Source organism: Coturnix japonica, chromosome 2 (assembly GCF_001577835.2).
Source record: "Coturnix japonica isolate 7356 chromosome 2, Coturnix japonica 2.1, whole genome shotgun sequence".
NCBI lineage: Eukaryota > Metazoa > Chordata > Aves > Galliformes > Phasianidae > Coturnix > Coturnix japonica.
Genome location: NC_029517.1, coordinates 79,511,018 through 79,531,595, shown reverse-complemented (window position 1 = coordinate 79,531,595; position 20,578 = coordinate 79,511,018). Strand labels below are relative to the sequence as shown.

Genomic DNA, 20,578 nt, shown 5'->3' with positions numbered 1-20,578 from the left:
AAGGAACTGAACTTGGTGAGGGATGTTAAAAACAACAAGAAGGGATTCTATAGGTACATTGGCCAGAAGAGGCAGGCCAAAGAGAGCATACCTCCTTTGGTAACTGAGAAAGGAGAACTGACTATGACAGATATGGAAAAAGCTGAGGTACTAAATGAGTTTTTTGCCTCAGTCTTCACTGGCAGCCAGGATTCTTGTATTTCTCATGTCCCTGAAGCTTGCATCCCTGAGCCTCTAGGTGGGAACTGGGGGAGTACATCCCCCCCCCACTGTAAGGGCAATTCAAGTCTGAGACTACTTCATGAGGCTGAATGTATACACATTCTGCAGGGCTGGATGACATGCATCCCAGGGTCCTAAAGGAGCTGGCTGATGTGGTTGCTGAGACGCTCTCCATCATATTTGAAAAGTTGTGGCTGTCAGGCAAAGTCCCCAGGGACTGGAAAAAAGGAAACATCACTCCCATTTACAAGAAAGGGAGGAAGGAGGACCTGGGGAACTACAGGCCAGTGAGCCTCACCTCTGTGCCTGGGAAGATTGTGGAACAGATCTTCCTAGAAGACATGTTAAGGCACATGAGGGATGAGCTGGTGATCCAAGACGGTCAGCATGAACCTATTAAAGTCAGAGGTCCTCCGTATGGTTCACTGGACACATGATTAGACTCTAAGCACCTAGATTTAAAGAATGAATCTCAGCAATTTCATATTGATTTGTCAGATTATTGCAGAACCTGAACTGAAGGAATCCTGTGAAGGGTGTATGTTATGACAGCTTTGTCCAATTTGCTTTGCTTTGCACAAGATGTAACAGCATAGACCATAGCTGAGTGCAGTAACAATGCAGATAGTCTGCCTTCTGAGGGAAGGAACAGTAACATCAAATTCTGATCAGAACGATTAAAGCTGCTCAAGCGTATCTCATGAATATAGTAGACTTTCAAAGATCTTTTTATTTTCTTTAAAGGTTTTCACAGGTCATAGGCTTTGAAAAACCATGGAGAAAAGCTGCAAGCCTGTGATTTAATGTGGGAAGCAAAGTTGTTTCATAAGTTTGACCAGACTCACGCCTCAGCACTTATCTTCCTTTGATCACATACTGGGAATTTGTTTCCAGAGAGGCATCACATTTCATGGCCTGCCCCTTGTGGTTTTGTGCCTCTGAAGTGCATCTTAACAAAACAGTTGTGATGAGGAAAAACAATATCCTTTCATTTGGAGCTTAATTACACATTCTGATAATATCTGTTTTTCCCTTCCTCTTCATTCATAGTGGATTGTTTTCACTTATCTTTCACTGAACAAACACTTTCAATAATATTTTTTACAATCAATTTACCCTAGACAAGCTGCTCTAAATAGTATAGCTAGTCAGATGGAGTTAATTCTCTGCCTTATGAAGAGCAACAAAAGAAAAATGAGCAAATTTAGCACACCTAGTGCTAGGAAAAGTGCTCATGAGCTTTCAGTCCAGGTCACATGTGCATGAGGCTGTGTACTGGCATAGATATTCCCAACTTCTGGGATGCAGATACTGAGCTTTCACCAGTCTCACTGCAGTCACATACTACCCATATGTTGCTTGAGTACTTGCCTGAGTACTGACCCAACTCCAGATATTTTAAAGTGCCGAAACAGGGAGAAGGAATGTAAAAACATTGGAAGAGTGGTTGTGAATAGGTTGCTTTCTGTTTTCTCAAAAAATCACGTTTCACTCTTTGATTTTAAGTGATTTCATATAGTGTAATACTATCTCAGAGTAATTTGGTGCACTGTAAAGTATGCTGTGAAAATGCTCATACCATTATATTAACTAGTAGATATAGACCACAAAATGCCTACCTGTGTGACCTGATGTAGGGTACCTGCTTTAGCAGGAGGAGTGGATTCAATAATCTCTTGAGATGTCACCCAACCCATGCAATTCTGTGCTTCCATGAAAACAACATCATCATGACACACCGTGCTTCACCCACCACAGTGCCATCAGGGTGTGAAATTTCAGGTGTAACACTTCATGAGTGCTTAATGATATTTTATTCTGTGGCCCATTGGGAATGAAGGAAGCTTCAGATATTCTCCCTCAGCTGTGATGCTCAATCCCACTGCCCAGCATTCAGGAGACTTTTCACTAGGAATCACCTAGTAAACCACAGGGGCCACTGAGCAAATGCCAGGGCTGAGTCCAGGGAGATTCATGTTGGATATCAGAAAAAAAATGCTCAGAAAAACTGGTGAAGTATTGGTGGAGACTTCCCAGGGACATGGTTGAGTTGCTGTCCCTGGAGGTTTTCAAGAAATGTGTAGATGTGGCATGAGAGTCATGGTTAGTGGGCATGGTGGTGATAGGTTGATGGTTGGACCAGATGATCTTAGTGGTCTTTTCCAACCTTAATTATTCTGTGATTCTAGGATTGGCATGTTAGTGTAGATTAGTATCTTTGTAATTCCATTTGAAAACAGGTCTATTTGATGAATCCAGGTTAAAAGAGGTCTAATTTCTAATTTACTTCAACTTTTATATTTTAACAACAGACAGTTGCTAGTGAATTGAATGCTGCATTTGCAAGACACGTGGAAAACTCTGTTGTAGCAAGCACTTCCAGCATCTGATTTGCAGTTTCCTGAAAGGGAACCCAGAAGAGCCTGCAATTAATCAGGATGTAGTACAAGTTGCATAGGGAGCACCATTTCAGGAACAAGTGAATGTTTTCCTGTTGAGGATGAAAGGGGATGAAGGAATGGATTTTTGGTTTCCGTTTAGCTGGTTACATGCAGAGCTTCATAAATCTCTCCCAGAATTAATAAATAAGGCCAGTTTGAAAGCTCTGGGCAGTCCCTTTCTGAACCTGTGTGGTTGGTAATAGAACCATCAAATGATGAGCAGTAATGAACTGGAGTAGTTCACAGCTAATACAGATTCCTAATTTGTTTTTTTAGGAACAGGATACTGATTGCCAGTCAGGGATACCATACAAACCAGTCATATAGCTCCTTAAATGCTGCTGCATGCTGTTTTTTGTTTGTTTGTTAAGAATCATTTGAGTTCTAAGATGGTTCAAGTTGTATTTTTTTTCTTGCTCCAGCAACCAGAGTATAAAGCTAACAAAACAAAAACTTAACGTCTAGCAATTCTGTCTTATATGAGCTACCTCCAGAGGTGGGTGGCTGTGATATGCTATAGACCACAATGAAAGCAGATGCATTGTTGTTTTGGATTTACAGAATATTTCTTGACCAATAGTTACCTGCATTCATGCACGCACATTTATTGGAAAGCTACTTACATTAACGTCTTCTGTAGCATATCCTGCAACTACAAAATCCGTTAAAGCTGATTTTTGTTCCAGATCACCAGGTGAACCTCTTGCTGGTTCTGGCTTAAAATAAGAGAAATGTGATGGTGTGGGTTTATGCTGGTTATCATGTATGAGGTTGAGATGTAACTTGCTCTTGACATATAACACCTGCTGCTGCAAAACAAATTTCCAAAAATAACAAACCCGTGCTGCTCCTGAACTTCTATCTCTAATTAGCTGCCTTTCATCAACCTCTGAAGGTGACTGATGGAAGAGGCACTGGCCTTTTTCTCCCTTGTCAGTGCTCAGCTGACCATGCTTTTAAAATTGCATATTGAAGCCCAGGATTCCAGGAATGAGGCAAGTAGTCAAAACTGTCCCATCAGATCTTAATAAATCTGTTTCTGAAGGCATGAGTTCTGTGATGAAAATGGACTGTGTGTTGACTTTAATTTTATAATTCCTAGAAACAAGATTTTGCAAAGTGTGGCTTAACTAACTCTCAAATTTCACTTCCTTTCTATGGCTTCTGGATATCAATCTTATATTAATATTTCTCTTCTGGAACAGGCTGCCCAGAGAGGTTGTGGGGTCTCCTTCCCTGGAGGCATTCAAAACCTGCCTGGCTGCATTCCTGTGTGACCTAATCTTTGGTGTTCCTTCTCCAGCAGCAGGGTTGGACAAGATGATCTTTCAGGGTCGCTTGCAATTCCTGACATTCTATGATTCAACATTACTCTTCAATTACTTTAACAAATGGGAAAAATAGATAAAGTTTGGGTTTGTTGTTTTTTGGGGGATTTTTTGTTGCTTTTTTTTCCCACATCAGGCTAATATGAGTAACTTCCAACTACGTGCCTGGCGCCATTTATCTTCTACATTTGTTTCTGTCACTAATTGCTAGCTTTTGTTTGTGTTCCCACCTTGGGACACATACGCTCACACATACAGGGACAGCTGCCTCAGGAGCATAGTGTCACTGGTTTCCCAGACGCAGCTTGTTGTTACAAAAGACGTTGGTGTGTATGCATTTCTTCTAGGGTGAAAGATTGGATTAGAAGTTCTGGAGATGTTGTGCCTGATGTTGCTTTCATGTGACAGTTTCATAAACCAGGGTAGCTTCACTCAAACCAAAAGCTACTTGCTAGCGTAAACACTGAGTAAACTGAGTTGGCTCCTTCCCCATTGTCTCTTAAGTTCTGTTTATAATGGGTTGTGAACATCTGGGTACAATTGAAATGACTGATAATGAAAAAGAGAGGCAACGGATTTCTGCAGTGTGATAAGATAAGGAGTGTTTTTATGTGGATGTTGTGCCCTGCTATGTACTTTCTACTTAAATTTGGAGACAGTGGTGGCTGGTAGTTGTATCTGTTGTGTACTTAATGGAGGATTCATGTGGATGAATTACATTTGAGGAACAGTATTTCCAAAGAAGCCTTCAAAATATGATAACTAGTTGTAACTGTAAAGCACTCTGTTTCAATTCTGTAATGAGAAAAAAACATCTTTCTAAGGTGGTTTTTTTTTTGGTTTTTTTTTTTTTTTTTTTTTTTACTGTTTACTGCTTAAATTTATCTGTTTATTTATTTATTTACATGAAAGTGTAGAAAAGGTAGAAAAGATAACGTTCTTTGTCATGTTCTTGATTGCAATATATACGAGACCTAGAGAGCTGGAGGGAGGAGATGTACCCCACAGGGGTATCAGTGCCAACAGTTCCACCTCCTCAATTCTGGACTTGCTACAGTAAGTGCCTTTTTCATACATGGTGTTTGATACTTTCCTATGAGGAAACATGGACCTGTATTATTTCCTCTTCCCCAAGAGCAGTATTGGTGCCATTTTAGTACCAAGCCATACTCCGCCAATGCAAACCCTGTGTGGGTGGACCTCTCTTCAAATCCTCCATTAGGTTTTTCCCATTATCTTGAACTATCTGCACTGGAAAGCAGAATTTTCAACTCTCAAAGCAGAAATGGTCATTAATGAAACAGTCTGCTGGGCTCAGAACTACCTTACCGTAGCTGACTCCATGCATCTCATCTAGACTGCAGGAATCAGCTGTGTGAAGTCTCCTGCAGCATGTGGTAGCTGAGGCTTCTTTGCAAGAGGGGGAAGCCAGCAGTTCATCTAACACCAAATAAACCACGGCATACAGAGCGTGTGCCTGACTTCTTGCCTAGATTGGTTTGAGCTTTGCAGAAAATTGAATGCACAGGTGATAGTGAGACAGTGTAAACAGGTAGTGTAAAATCCAACAGCACTTCCTCCCTGTGGGATTGTTTTACATAGTTTGGCTCTGCTTTGTGGGGTTGTTAGATGAGCTGAGGGTTTGAGCTTTTCATTGGCTTTTGGGGTTGAAGTGTTTGCAAAGCTCAAAGTTCAACTGGCCCTTGGGGCTGTGACAAAACTCCCAAAGGAGAAGGGTTTTCAGGTTTTCAGAACTGAGACAAATATATTGAAAAAATAGTTGCCGGGGAGACAAAATATATGCACATTGTCATAGTGAATGCAAAAAACAGCTGCGATGCCGATTGGTGACACTATAAATATTTGTACCTGTCTTGAACCAGTGTTGTTCTCTCACATCTATTATTGATCTAAAAGAAAGATGAGACTTCTGTTTCTTCAGCAGCTTAACTTCCTCTGTTGGAGATAGTGGGCAGGCATATTAGCCTTTGGTCACTTCAAGCCCTTTATGTTCATGCAGTCTGCCCCCAGCTGTGGCTTCCACTGGCCATTGGGCAATAGCTGTAATTCATCTGTGCAGATGCATATTTGCTGTAAGAAATAAAAAGCTCATAATATTAAAGGGAAAGTAGGTGGCCCAGACCAACAGGGTAAGTGCAACCCCACCACATTCCTTAACCTATGAATGAGTTGCTCAAGCTAAGGGGAAGTGCTAAATGCTTTTTAAATTCTTTAAAAGAATTTTCTCAAGTACAGGAAATAGAGAAATATGTCCCTGCATACCTTTTGGAATGCAGATTATGTCTCCCTTGACCCATGTTAATAAAAACACCAGCATCTTGCCGGGTGGGGAAATGAAAACTGCAGATCTTTTCTGTTTGTCTTTCCCAGCTGGTCTTTCTTCCCTCACTGGCCGTAGCACAGGGCCTTGGGATGAGCATTGACAAAGGATGTTAAAGTGTATTTAAAAAGAAATTGTTTTATCCTGGATCTTGAAAAATGAAGGGTTTTTGTTTATTTGTTTTGTATTTTGTTTTTCCCACTAAAAAGGGGAATATTAAAGATTTTTTTTTACATTTGATGCGTGGTAGCACAGCCAGTAGATTTAAAACCATGGTAGAATCTGTCATCTGTGTAGCATAAAGTTGGATCCTGATTTTCAGATTTTTTTTTATTACATGCAAGTCTCACTCTGTGTGAAAGCTGCAGGTATGTTGTACTTCTGAATGTCAGATCTATTGCCCTTTCCACGCTAATAATAGGTAGCATGATGTTTTGTGTGCACCAGTGTCCATGTATGCAAACAGGGTTGCCTGTATTTAATCTGCAGGTTAACCAGAACACCTGTGCATTTCATGATTAATGCATATTACCTGGCACCAAGCTGGCAGCAGAGCTGCTCCCATGCTGCAATAGGCTGTGCTATGAGCAGTGAATGGGGCCTGGGAGCTCCCCTGTGAGCAAGGAGATTCTAATCCTTTCCTTACAGCAAGTGAGCCTGATTTGTTCCAGATGTATGTGGATTTAGTTACTTGTAAGTCTACCCTTGAAATGTGACTTATAGCACAGAGAATCACTATTGTGCCCTCAGAAAGTGGTTTTTCTGTTTTTGCTTAGGAAAATGTTGTTATAAACATCATCATTTAGTTATCATGGACTTCTAAAGGATGATTTATAGCTTTAGCAAAGAGTGTCACAACATAATGGTTTTTAAAATTATTTCTATGTGTTTACTTTTAAGCAAGATTTCATTCTCAACGTTTTTTCATTATTCAATAGGAAGGATGGGACATATGGGTCCCTTCCAACTTAGGATATTCTGTGATGATCTGTAAATTAAATCTCAAATTGCTGCTGCCACCAATTCACAGTGGATTCTTTCCTCCTTTGCATATAATTCTCTTAAATATAAGGTTACTTTAGAAGGGAAAGAAGTAGTGTCAAATGTTAAAAATTGTAATTATTGGACACTAATATGTAGAGTGCACAGCACTTAGTAATAAGTGCATAAGACAAGTATCATGTAACTTTCCTCTGCTTAATGAAGTGATGTTTCCAGATCTTGCTAACAGGTTTAGTAGATGTTGATCTAGTTTTTGAAGGGACTACCAGAAGTGAGATTATAAAGTTCATGGCAAATAATTCACAGTTATCAGTGGTTGCTTTTATCTATTGGCTTCCAAATATGTGTTCTTGATTATTAATGAATCCCAGCTGATTGTTTTGCGTATCTTCATAATTTGCATGCTTTTCAACACTAAACACTGGCACAGGGGCCAAAAAGGTTAAATGCTTCTAAGTACTCTCATTTAGTTGTCGCTTTCATTTGGTGTATAATATGTAATGATTCCAAGTATTTTGATCTCTCAGAATAGTTTTTCAGTGGATCTTGTGAAGTGTACACTTTTCCAAATGTTTACTTTCACTGATAGCTGATTGCAAGAATATACCAAAATGTTTAGAAAGCAAAGTGTCCAATTATAGGTAGGACTGATTGGTGTCTGCAGTCTAGTGAAAGCTGGCATGTTTCCTGGAGATTTATATTTGCTTCTTAAGAACCTCTGATCAAAACTGTAAGCCATAGTTTTGGGTTATAATAAATGAAGATCATTATAAATAAGTACAGGAAACCAATGCTATAAATATTGTCTGCATTATGTGGAAAAGTTGCACTCGAAATCCACAAGCATCAGCTTCAAAGCCCGAGTCTGCACCATCATCTTGCTCTAGACTTCCTGCACACCAGAGCCTTGGTTACTTCATTCTATCCCTTAGGAAACCCAGGTCTGGAAACTTTTTACAAATGCAGAGAGAGAGCTCGGTTTGCTCTGCCACTGGAGTTTTGTAAGCGCTGCAGCTGGCGGAGAAGAGTTTATAAGTGCCATACCTTGGAAACACCATATTGATGTGGATGCTCCAGTTGCAACCCCATGAGGGCAGCTGGAGGCTGCCTTAAACATGTTCACATCCAGCATCTCTACCACTTCCTCACAATCTCTGATATACCAATGTGTGGTGTGTGCCAGTATTACTGTCCTTGGTTGATCCAGTGAGAACCGCTGGTGATGGGTGGATGGTTGGACTGGGTGATGTAGTGGGTCTTTTCCAGCCTTGGTGATTCTGTGATCCTTCAAGGGAGATGTGTAAATGGCAGGCTGCATGGCCACCTCTGGGTTGCTGCATACTACAGCATGCCTGGCTGTTGTGCAACAGCATCTGCTAGGGTAGTTGTGTGTGGTGCCTGTAGGGCTCTGTCCTTCTCTGACCAGCTACTTGATGGTTTCCCCGTGATGCTGCCTCAATTTCTCTAGGGTATATTAATGATTTTATGTTCCAATTATGATCATTGTAGCCAGCTTGAGATATATATATATATTTATATATATATATATATATATATATATATATATATACACACACACACACACACACATATATATACACACATACATACATACATATATATATATATATATATATAAATATATTTTATATATATATATATATTCTCATTTTTGAATGTATACCTGGTATATTTTAAAAAAATTTTAGTATATTTTTAATTCTTAGACCTACAAGCCTGTATGTTGATCCTGTATTTTCCTGTGATTTATCTTCAGCCTGTGTTCTTTCTTGTTAGCTCATCTTTTGGGGAGACTAGCACAGTTAAGTGTATAACAAATAAAGCGTCCATATTCGTGATCTGTGATGTCTTACTACAGTAGTGTACTGATTCAGGATGTATGACTGTTACCTTAATTCAACCATTCTCTTGATTTTCCATTTGTAGAACATGTCTCCATCATGTTAAGTCCAGCATAAACATGCAAGGAAAGATTGGTCGCATTCAGTAGATGGTTGTTGTAACTTTCATACGTTTTTCCATTAATACTAAATTCAGGATTTTACTTAACCCTCTTTTCCTTGTTTTTCCCTGTCCATACCATAATTCTAAGATATTCAGGAAGTTATTCGAATGTTTCAGTAAGAATAAATTATTGATAGACAAAATGAACAACAATTTGTGTTTGAATGGGAGCATAATGTTTTGTACTTGTTGCTTTCCACCCATCCAATGACTTTACAATCTTTGTCTTAGTCTTAACAGTCTACAGTTGTTTTATTCCCAATTAAACCATATTAACAATGTCATGTGAAATAGTTTTATGTGAAAATCATGGGATTTTCTTTAACTCAAAAGGCAGTGTAAGAACTGCCATTCGTGAGCTGCTCATTTTCCATACGTCTGCCTGTACCACACACTGGCTGTACAGCATGTTGCCGAATTACTGAACACACCAGTATTGAGACCCTTCTGTAGGAGGAACTAATGACAAGATTGTGCAAGCTGCCAAGAGTTACACTGATGTAATTTGTTTTTGCCCACAGTGTTGATGACAGGACAGCCTACCTGGCTCTGGGAGCAGTGAGGAACATCTCTCTTAACATTTCCATCTCTAACATTGGAGATGACGCCTACGACACCAATGTTTTCTTCAACTTTTCTAGGGAGCTCTTCTTCATCAAAATGTGGCAGAAGGTAAGAAAGGCCATTGTTGCTGTGAGCAAGTCTGCTAACATTGAACCAACTTACTTGCAAGATGTTGGAACAGGGGTGGCCTAGTCCCCAGCGCTGAGGCATTTGAAAGTTGTTTCTGATTATGTTGGGCTTGAATTTCTTCCAGGCTCTTAACAGAGGTTTTCTCTCTTGTGGGTTTGAGCTGTGTAAATGATACCCTCTGTGTTTCTATAGAAGAAAAAGCACTGTTATTTGGGGCAAGTTAATGAAATAGAAAGGTTGTTTGCTTGAAGTATTAAGGTATTAAGAGGCAAAAGGAGAATTATTTGTAAACCTGTAGGATACCAGAGGTAACTGATACACAAAAGCCACAGTGCATTTGGCCATCTGGTCATCTCCTGACCTGGATTCCTTGGTTTTCTCCTTGCAGAAACCGAAATGCAAGGCTGTGCTATGCTGTTTCAGTGCAAGTTTGGTTTGTGGCCAGGGCACATCATTAGTTCCAAGAGCTCAAAAATACTTTTTATTTCACCTGTGGGGGCTCACATGTTTAGTCTCTTCACATTTAGATTAAAATGCTCAAGTTCATAGCTTGAGTCTCTTTAGGGTTGATACATAAACACTGATTTGAGCTTTTTACAAGCTGGCTATGATAGCTGCCTGTTGAGTAACATGAAAATAATTGTGCAAAACAATAGATTTACAATAACAACATTTTGTTTCTGTTTTTTGTAGTGATTTGTGTCTCTCTTAGAAGCTTTGCTATGCTTTGTAAGCCACAAGAGCAACATTAAAAACAGAAGCACAACCGTCACAAAGTATGGGGATGACAATGTTAACATGGGTCAGCCTCTTCTCTTGTGTCGTTAGTGATACGACTAGAGAGAATGGTTTCAAGCTGCAGCAGGGGATATTCAGGCTGGATATTAGGAAATATTACTTCTGAGAAAGGGTGGTCAGGCATTGGAATGGACTGCCCAGGGAGGTGGTGGAGTCACCAACCCTGGGGGTGTTCAAGGAGCGATTGGATGTTGTGATGAGGGACATGGTTTAGTGGGAGCTATTGGTGATATGTGGATGGTTGGACTGGATGATCTTTTAGAAGACTAGAAATACCTTACTACAGTATGCAGCTCCTCCTTGATGGATGTTTACATGAAGACTTTCAGGGTTTGGCCCACTCCTGTTGAAGTCAGTGGCAGGGCTGCCTTTGCTCTACACTAAAGAAGAAACCATTTGCTGTATGTGTTTGTTTGTTTGTTTGTTTGTTTTTAAAATATAGCTGTTTCTTAATTCTGTGCCTACATGTGAAATGTTTTACATGCAAATTAACTGCAATACTAGTTGCCTTTGCTATCCTTCTTGGCCAATGCAGTCAGGGAACAAGCTGAAGATGATGTGCTGTTCCCCTCAGTGCTTTACCTTGAGCTGAGTTCTTAAGCAGGCTTGAAACAGCTGTGCTGAAAGCTGTCTAGAAGGAGTAGTTTCTGGAAGCAGATGACATTGTTTTAGGGTTATCTCACCACTCAGTGTCTTCTGCTAATAGAAATCATCATTTCTTTAAAAAATACAGAATAATAAAATACAGAACATCAGAGAAATATATAGGCTTCCTTCTTCCTCAGGTCTTACAAGCAGTAACAAGATGTGCAAGGAATGTTATTCCTGTCATTCCACTGTTTGTGTGATTGATTTGATAGGTTGTTTTTTTTGTTGTTGTTTTGCTTTTTGTGGGTTTTGTTTGTTTGTTTGTTTGTTTTTGACGACACTGAGTAACAGGGTTGTGTTGGGCAACTTTGCTTCTCAATGAGCTTTTGCTTCAAGACAAGCATTGTCTTCAAGACAAGGATTGTTGGCCTCATCACGCATCCAGATGGGAAACTGGATTACAACTCACATCCTCAATTAGTGTTATATTTTCTGTAAGCTCCCTGAACAATGCTTTTTTTAAAATAAGATATAATGGATTCTGTTTTTCATAATCTACTCCCATCCCTTGGTATTTATGCATAATATGTACTGTGCAAGTACCTTGAATATATTTTGTTCCCTGTTGAACGTTGCCCAGGCAAAAATCCAGAATATAAAGCTGGATTATAAAGAGTAAAGACTATGACTCATAAGATTTCCCTTAGTGGAGAGATTTCAGAATCAAAATTGCTGTTTGATGTTGGAAGCTTCTTGCTACAGTGCTTTCTAACAAGTAACACTGGAGTGGAAGAGAAGGCTATCTTGACACTTCTACTGCAAAGAAACCCCAGAACACTGAGTGATGAGCTACTTGACCGATCTGTAGCCCTTTGGAGAAAAAGTCAGTCTCCTGTTTAGTTTGTGTCTGCAGTGCATATTCTGGTGGATTCAGTCTGGCTATTTCTCGCTATAGATTAGTTATGTTGAGAACTGTCAGTGCAAATGCTAATGCTGTTTTCCCAATGGAATTATGGCAATGAAATGCCACAACTCATGTTTGATAAGAAAAGGATGAACAAGCCCACTACTGGTTATGGTACATTCCCTGAAGTGCGTTAGCAGGGATATCTCTTTGCTTTGTGTAGGCTGAGAGTCCATGAGCCATGATGGGCAAAGCATCTGGCAGGGCTTTGCTGCTTCTCTACAAGGTGAAAACATGTTTGCTGACTGACATTGAAAAGGCTCAGTTTATTCCACTGTCTGATTTTCCTGCTGTGCCAGTCCTCTCTGCTCTGTGGATGGGGCCCAGCGTTTTCTTTCCATAACGTCTGACAGGCAGCCCTCCTCCTGTGGTGCAGTATGTGGTGGGCTCCAGAGGATGGCTTCCCATCCCTGCCCACTCTGTGGTGGATTCACCTCTGTTGTCACTGCTGTGCTTCTAAGGGGCTGTTGTCACAGGAGTGTCACCATCTTGCACTCGAGGCATCCATCACCCTTTCTGAATACAGGAAGAGACTGTTCTGAGGAAGTGAACACATAACTACAAAACAGCAAAGTGGTGAAATTCCTGAATTATTAACTTAAGTGTGGGTTTAATCTCCAGTACGTTAACATGCAAATTATTTTCCATTCATTATGGAAGCACAAGAGCTGAGTTTTGGGTGTGGATGTAGGCATGGCCTTATCTTTATGAAATCAGTTCGGGAGGTTGTATCCATTGGGATACATATCCATTGGGTTACATTTTTATACCACTGGGTATAAAAATAACGTAACATAATAATACTGTAACTAACAACAATAACCCAGTACCTACAGCATTAATCTCTGGCTGCTCCTGAAGTGCTCTGCGAGAACCAGAGGGAACATCTCAGGGTTAAGGAGAGAGGAGGTCAGGAAGTCCTGCTGCTGACTGTCATTCCCAACTGTGGTTTATTTCTGTATTTCAGGCAGGCTCCCAGCATCCAGAGCCAGCTGTGTGTAGCACTCGTGCTTTCACAGCAGCTTTCACCAGCAACAGCTGCATGAAGTTTGTGGGGCTGTGCCAGGGCAGAGAGAGCAGAAAGGTTATAGTTTCCTAGAATGTATTAATTTCTTGTAATTCTTCTGTGTGCTTCTGAAACCTTGGTGCTCATTATGAATACAGCAATAACCTGAGTCACACTGCTCACACCAGGTTTATCTTCTGACAAGTACTGTGTTGCCTTGTCTGGGTGAGCAAGCAGGTCAGGTATGAACCTAATCTGGCTCTCTGAGTGCTTGCTTCCATCTTCTGACAAAGAGAGCCCAGAAAAGCTGTGCGCGCAGGAAGAGTTTAATTTTTTCCAATTTGGAAATTCTCTTACACTAGTTTCCCGTGCTGCTGATACTTTCTAAGAGTCTTAAGGCTGTCAGAGTGGGATTCTGATAGAGTACAAAAGCCTAGGACACATGACCACTATTGGATTTGCTTGTGCCAATGGAAGATGCTATAGATACTGATACAAGCATGCCTGTAAGGCTGCCCAAGCAATACATCATGGGGATGTAAGGGATGGTAACCCTTTGGCCAGGAGAGCTCTTATTGCCAGAATTCAGAAGTATGAGCAGAGTAGCAGTCATCTCCACACAGTGCTTCCAGTGATGAACAAAACCCCACACAGAACATGAATGTGGCACTGGAGAAGGTTGTCCAAAACTGCCCCATCCCTGGGGGCATTCAAGGCCAGGTTGGTTGGGGCTCTGGGCAACCTTATCTAGTGGTTGGCACCCCTGTCCACATTGCAGGAGTTGGAAATAGATGACTTTGTAGGTCCCTTCCTATCTAAGCCATTCTATGAATTCAAGATTCAGTGCTGTGCTGAAAAATCTGCATCAGTGGAGGTCATCTACTGTTTCACAGCTTCTGTGATGATGGTGCTGTTAGGAAAATGTTGCCCATACAGTCCTATCTTTCATCACTCTAACCAGATGAAAATCAAAATGTTCCAAATATACAATGGGTGTGGTAGGACAGTCTAGCCAAGACTGGCAATGTTCTCCACAGCCTTTAGGATGATATGGGGCCTGGTATTATCAGGTTGGAAAAAATTAAAAATAAAAGAAGGTGGTCTTCTGGGACCTGACTGGAAAATTGAGCCTTCAGCTTAGTATTGTCACAATGTAGCTCTTCATTTGGTGGTGTGACAACTGTGTGTGGTTGTCTGGAGTGTTACTGGTCTTTTATATCATTGTCTCCACTGCTGAAATGAACCACCTACCACGTCACTGTGCTGACATCCACTGTTTGGTCCCCATAAATGTTCAGCAAGCATCATTGAATGCCAGTGGAGGAAATAATCAGTTCTACACCTTTGCTTCATACACAGTTCCGTGTTAGACACCATTTTGTCAAACTGTCCCTCTGTTGCTATCCATCACACAACAACAGAATGTAAAGGAATATTGGTGGGAAGGTTCAGCCTTTACTGCCATACTACTAACATCCACCTCTGACGTCTTGCACCAACATAATAAAACATGAGGCATTACTTTGGGAACAACCCTTGTAAATATATATATATATATTTTCTTTCCTGTGAATATTTATTGAAAACCTGAGAATCATAGAATGGCTCTCAGTGATCATCTAGTTCAAACCTCACTGCTGCATGTAGGGTTGTCAACCACTAGATCAAGTTACCCAGAGCCCAACCCAACCTGGCTGAATGCCTACAGGGATGGGACACCCACAGCTTCTTTGGGCAGCCTCTCAGTGAAAAATTTTCCCCTGACAGCTAATCTAAAACCTTAACTATTATGCTTCCGTAAGGCTAAGTAAGCAGTGACAATTTATTCAGGGCAGAGATTATTAGATGCATTTGGTATCCCCTAGTCTTAGCAGGTAAGAATTGAAGCCTAAACTTCTGATCCAGATTCTCTTGACTTGCATAGTCAGGGAATGGCAGGCATTCGCTACATTGGATTTAGTTGTGTACTTACTACTGCTAGAAGTCCTCTAAATTTTCTTCTTACTGTGTATATCTGAAATAAATCTCTGTTATTTTTCCCAACAAATTAGCTCAATGAATAGAATACAAATCCAGTCTGTTGGCACAGTCCCTATTGGAATGATTCAGCAGGCGTGATTTTGTAGGAATTTAGATCTTGTTCAGCTTAATGCTGGGAGAGCCAGTGTGAGTTTGACTGTTAGATCCTATTTTCAGGAGCAGCTTAACACTTACGAATCAGATTGAATGTTGATAGCATGTACATTTCCAAAATCCTAAATGACTCAGGCCTTGCAAAACTGCATGCAGCTAACTCCAGCTGGCTTTAAAGATCTGAGTTTTTGCAATCTTCAGCTATTTGTCATTAAAAAATTACTTGATGTGGAGAAGCATCAAATACATATCCGCAGGAAGCAGCAGAAATTCCAAATTCAAAAAGACAATACTTCAGATTATGTGCGTGTTTCTTTTGGGTGAGGTTTGAGTGAAAAATTGTTTTGCAACATAAAAAGGTACTGTTAATTGTTGTGAGAATAGGGAAGTTTTATTTGTTTTAAAACACCTGGTGATTAGAAGGCTATTATCAGACATTTGCTTCTAAAGACTCAGTGGTGCTGCAATAGCATGCCATATACATTGAGAAATTTCCTGCTGATCAGATTGGGCTGTGCTCTGGGTTTTGTGATGAGGAAAGTGATTACCCTGGAAGTAGCTCATCATTACTCTTAATTTGACTGTTTACATTTTTGCTTGGAGGTAAGAATAGTGGCTTGGGGGAATAGCCTGATGATCTGTGTGGTTCCAATTAAGGGAGGTTTTGTTTGACTGCCTAGCCCTGTTCTTCCCAGGAACCTAAAAGGAGAATGGTTTTCTGAAGGAAGAACAGCAATGTGATTGAATACACTTATGAGAATTGCACTTTTTTAGAGGCTGGAAGGCAGCCTGTGCTGTAGCAGAGCCCGTTGATGATCAGTAAGGACCCACAAGCTGGAGTACCACCAGCAAAAGTAAGGGAGGATTTCCACAGCTTTTAGTGGCTGTGATTTCAGTGAGGTCTTTGAGTATGGGAGATGTTTTTGTTGTAACTTGAAGTTTCAATCTATTGACTTTCTGGTATGAGAGGTCAGTTCTGTTCCTGTAGGAGTTTCCTTTCATCACTTCTGAGACAGGCGGATCAAGATGGTGCCAGAAGATAACTGATACCCTGAGCAGAAAATCCCATAGAATTGTGTAAATATATACATTCGAGTTGCCAAGTTCTGTGGCAGGAAGTGGTGGTAATTGCTCTTTTTAATCTAGTAGTTCAGATTTCTCCTGTGATGCTAACGGGATCTATAGAAAAAACTCTATTTAGCTGTTCTTATTAAGCATGAGGCATGATACTGCAGTCAGTCATTCATTGGACGTGGGCTCTGTGAAGTCCACAGCTGTCTTGTCTTTAGAAAGACTTAAAAAAACTAAAGAATCAACAAACAAAAAAAACACAACAACAACAAAACACCCATCCAACAACTACAAAAAACCCCAAAAGTACCAACAACCCACCAAACAAACAAAAACCAACTGTATTTTACTTGCAGTTAAAAAGATTAGTAAGGTGTAAAGGCTTCTAAGCTGAAAGTCCAAGGAGGAGGTAGTGTTTGCACCTACACCATACGGAGCTTTGGATTGGTAGCAGTGCTATGTTTTTCTGACTCTTCTATGAACTGATGGAATCTCCTGACTGATTCCAGTGTAAAAGGCAAGTCCCAGCTATTTTTTCTTTTACATTATTTCCTCTGCCTCTTTCTTGTTCATTCTTTCTTCTTCCTTCAAACACACTCAGAGGAGCTTGGTTTCTTTTAAAGAATGAGGCATGGTTGGCTCCCTTCTCTCAGCATGTCCCTCCCTGAGCAGCATTGGCTCAGTTTCGGGTTCGGCTGAGATCAGTCTAATTTCCTATTAGCAGATACAGGCATGTTCACCTCTCTGGAGGAGGACCCTGAATCTGTGTGGTTGTTTTTCATTTTGTTTTGTTTTGTTTTGCTTTCTTCCCCTTAGAGAAGGAGCTTCCCATGTTGTTTCATCAAAACTGAAGTTATTGAGCAGGGTGGAAGGGAAGATGGAGAAACATCTCAACTATCTTTGTTGTAGGCTTTGTGTAGTTCTTTGGGGAGTGGGGGGCAAGAATGCTGAGGAGAGTACTCTGCTCTCATGGTTGCCCCAGCAGACCCCCAGCCAGGTAGGCTGCAGAGAATGCAGAGCCAGGTGTTTTTGCAGCCTGCCTTTATGAGGAGGCCATGAAACTTGGTGCTTGGCTGGTCTGTAACCATCGGCAAGGAGAGAAGAGCAGAGATTCCCACTCAGCAAGGGGAGAAGGAGAGCACTAATAATAAATACAGTCAGGCAGTGTCTCTTAAAGTAAAGCCTTACTACAAAGCTTTTGTTTTTCCTTTAAACTATCAACAGCAAACACACACACATAAAAAAAACCCCAACTAAACAATTTTACAACTTTTCAATGACCTTGTGCAGAAGGTATTGATTTAGATCTTTGCATTTTATCAGCGTCATTAGATAATACAGTGTATATATATATTCATATAGTATTTATCATGTCATCATTTTCTTCTGTGGAAGAATCATAGAATCTCCAAGGTTGGAAAAGACCTAAAAGATCATCCAGTCCAACCGTTCATCTATCATGGATATCTCCCACTAAACCATGTCCCTCAACACAACATCCAATTGTTCTTTGAAGTCCTGATGTGCCTTGCATTTGGGTTTCTGTGTGACCAAAATCCTGTGTGTGTTTTCAAAAGGCATTTGGTTTGGCTTTGGATTTTGATGACTGTATGCTGAGGTAAGGTTTATTAATTCCAGTAAAATACCCAATGCCAAATTTATTATTAATGTTATTACCTTAATTGCATTTTTTGCACTGGAGAATTACCATCAGAGAAGAAAGGGAAAAGAGCTTTTTTTTAATCACAGTTTGTTTTTTTATTTTTATTTATTTATTTTTAGTAGTAAGCTTTTCTACTTGCTTTCTCATTGAACTGTGTTTAGTTGATGACATTTGAATTTATTTCCTGACCTTGTTCTGAATTTAAGCTTTTCATTATAACACCAAGAGGGAATAGCTGTACTACAGTTGAATACACTAATATTCAGTATAATTGATGGCTTACACACAGGAGATTCCTTATGTGGGCATATATTAGCTGTGCTTTCAAAAATACCTCTAGGAAATGAATGTTGATTCTTTGGTTTCTGCCACCTTGTGTTTTTTTCTTCTGCTTTTAATGTTGAGAAGCATGTTTTTAAATATTTGTTTTTGTTACTGTAAATTAATAATGTTATAACCCAGGAGTTGTCTGTAATATTGGAAAAACAACTCTCCTGTTGATGTTGCCATGCAACTGTGATTCTATAGTGTGAGATACATGTGCTCATGCATGTACATACACCTAGATGTGTAGTCAGGATGAAGGAGAGCTTACTCCAGAGCTCTTTCTCTTCCTGATAACTTTCCTGTCCCTGTGTTTTGCTTGGGCTATTGAAGAGCATGCACTCATGTACTTGAGAATGTGTTACTGATATGAAGCTTATTTCAGTGTTACTCTGCACAGGTCACAAGGGAATAATCTAGCCCACAAAAAGACAGGTTTTCATCTGCAATTATTTAAAATAAATGTGTAATTAAATGAAGTGCACTGGTGGCAAATTAAAAAGCATATGTAGGTTGGTTATACATGTATTGATATGAAAAATACAGAAATGTGCCAGTGTGTAATTCTGGACATGCCTTCTTTTGAACTCTCAGGAGAAGTTTATTTGCTAGATAATTGCCTTGTGTCTAGGTATTTAATCCTACAAGTTTTCTGTAGTTCTTCTCTCTAAATTGGAGAGGTATGGATTTGAAGGATGGACTGTTTGGTGAATTAAGAACTGGTTGGCTGGCTGCAGCCAAAGGGTTGTGATTATTGGTTCTATGTCAGGGTGGAGACTAGTCACAAGCACTGTTCCTTAGGGGTCAGTCTTGTGGCCAGTGCTCTTCAGCATCTTCCTCAGTGACATAGACGACAGCATTGAATGCACCCTCAGCAAGTTTGCAGGTGGCACCAAGCTGAGCACTGCATTGGAGGAAGGGAAAACATTCAGAGGGACCTAAACAAGCTGGAGACATGGGCCCATGAGAACCTAATGAGGTTCAACAAGGCCAAGTGCAAGGTGCTGCACTTGGGCCAGGGCAATCCCAGGTATTTATAAAGACTGGGGGACAAACCCCTTGAGAGCAGCCCTGGGGGAGAAGGACTCAAGGGTGGATGAGGAGGTGGACTTGAGACAGCAGTGTGCACTTGCAGCCCTAAAGGCCAACTGTGTTCTGGGCCGCATTAAAAAAGTGGTGGCTAGCAGGGAGAGGAAGGTGATTGTCCTCCTCTACTCAGCTCTTGTGAGGCCCCATCTGCAGTACTGCATCCAGGTCTAGGGCCCTCAGCACAAGAAAGATGCAGAGCTCTTGGAATGGGTCCAGAGGAAGGCCACTAAGATGATCAGAGGGCTGGAGCACCTCTCCTATGAAGAAAAGTTGAGGGAACTGGGCTTGGAGAAGAGAAGGCTCTGGGGAGACCTCATTGTGGCCTCCCAATATTTGAAAGGAGCATATAAACAGGAGGGGGAACAGCTATTTACAAGGGTGGATAGTGATAGGACAAGGGGGAATAGTTTAAAACTAAGACAGGTGAGGCTCAGATTAGATATTAGGAGGCAGTTTTTCACTCAGAGGGTGGTGATGCACTGGAACAGGTTTCCCAAGGAGGTTGTGGATGCCCCATCCCTGGAGGCATCCAGCCTTGTCAGGCTAGATATGGCTCTGGACAGCCTGGTCTGGTGGTTGGCATCAGTGCCTAATGGCAGGGGGATTGAAACTCAATGATCATTACGGCCCTTTTCAACCCAGGCCATTCTATGATTAAATGATTGTATGATATGAAAGCTTTTCTGGGAATAATAGAGTCTAGATTATTGCTGAATGTAGGTGAATTTGTTGTATTATCTTTTGTGCTATGGTGGTTTCTTTTCATGTATATCGGTATGGAGTGAGGAAACTTGATCTCCTTTACTCTTTGTTTTTCTCAGGGTTTTACCATGCTTTTGTGTGTGATACTTAAAAGACATGGCAAGTTTGTGGAAGTTCCTCTGGGTTTA

General features: G+C 40.7%; 1 protein-coding gene across 1 annotated transcript in view; it reads left to right on the top strand.

The window, feature by feature from the left end:
* The window catches only part of LOC107309897 (integrin alpha-9-like), a 107,965-nt gene that overhangs the window by 18,917 nt on the left and 68,470 nt on the right, over positions 1-20,578 (top strand). The window contains exon 3 of the mRNA XM_015855068.2: positions 9,881-10,031. Within this exon, the coding sequence (XP_015710554.2) occupies positions 10,020-10,031 (12 nt within the window). The 5' untranslated portion in view covers positions 9,881-10,019. The remainder of the gene's footprint in view (positions 1-9,880; positions 10,032-20,578) is intronic.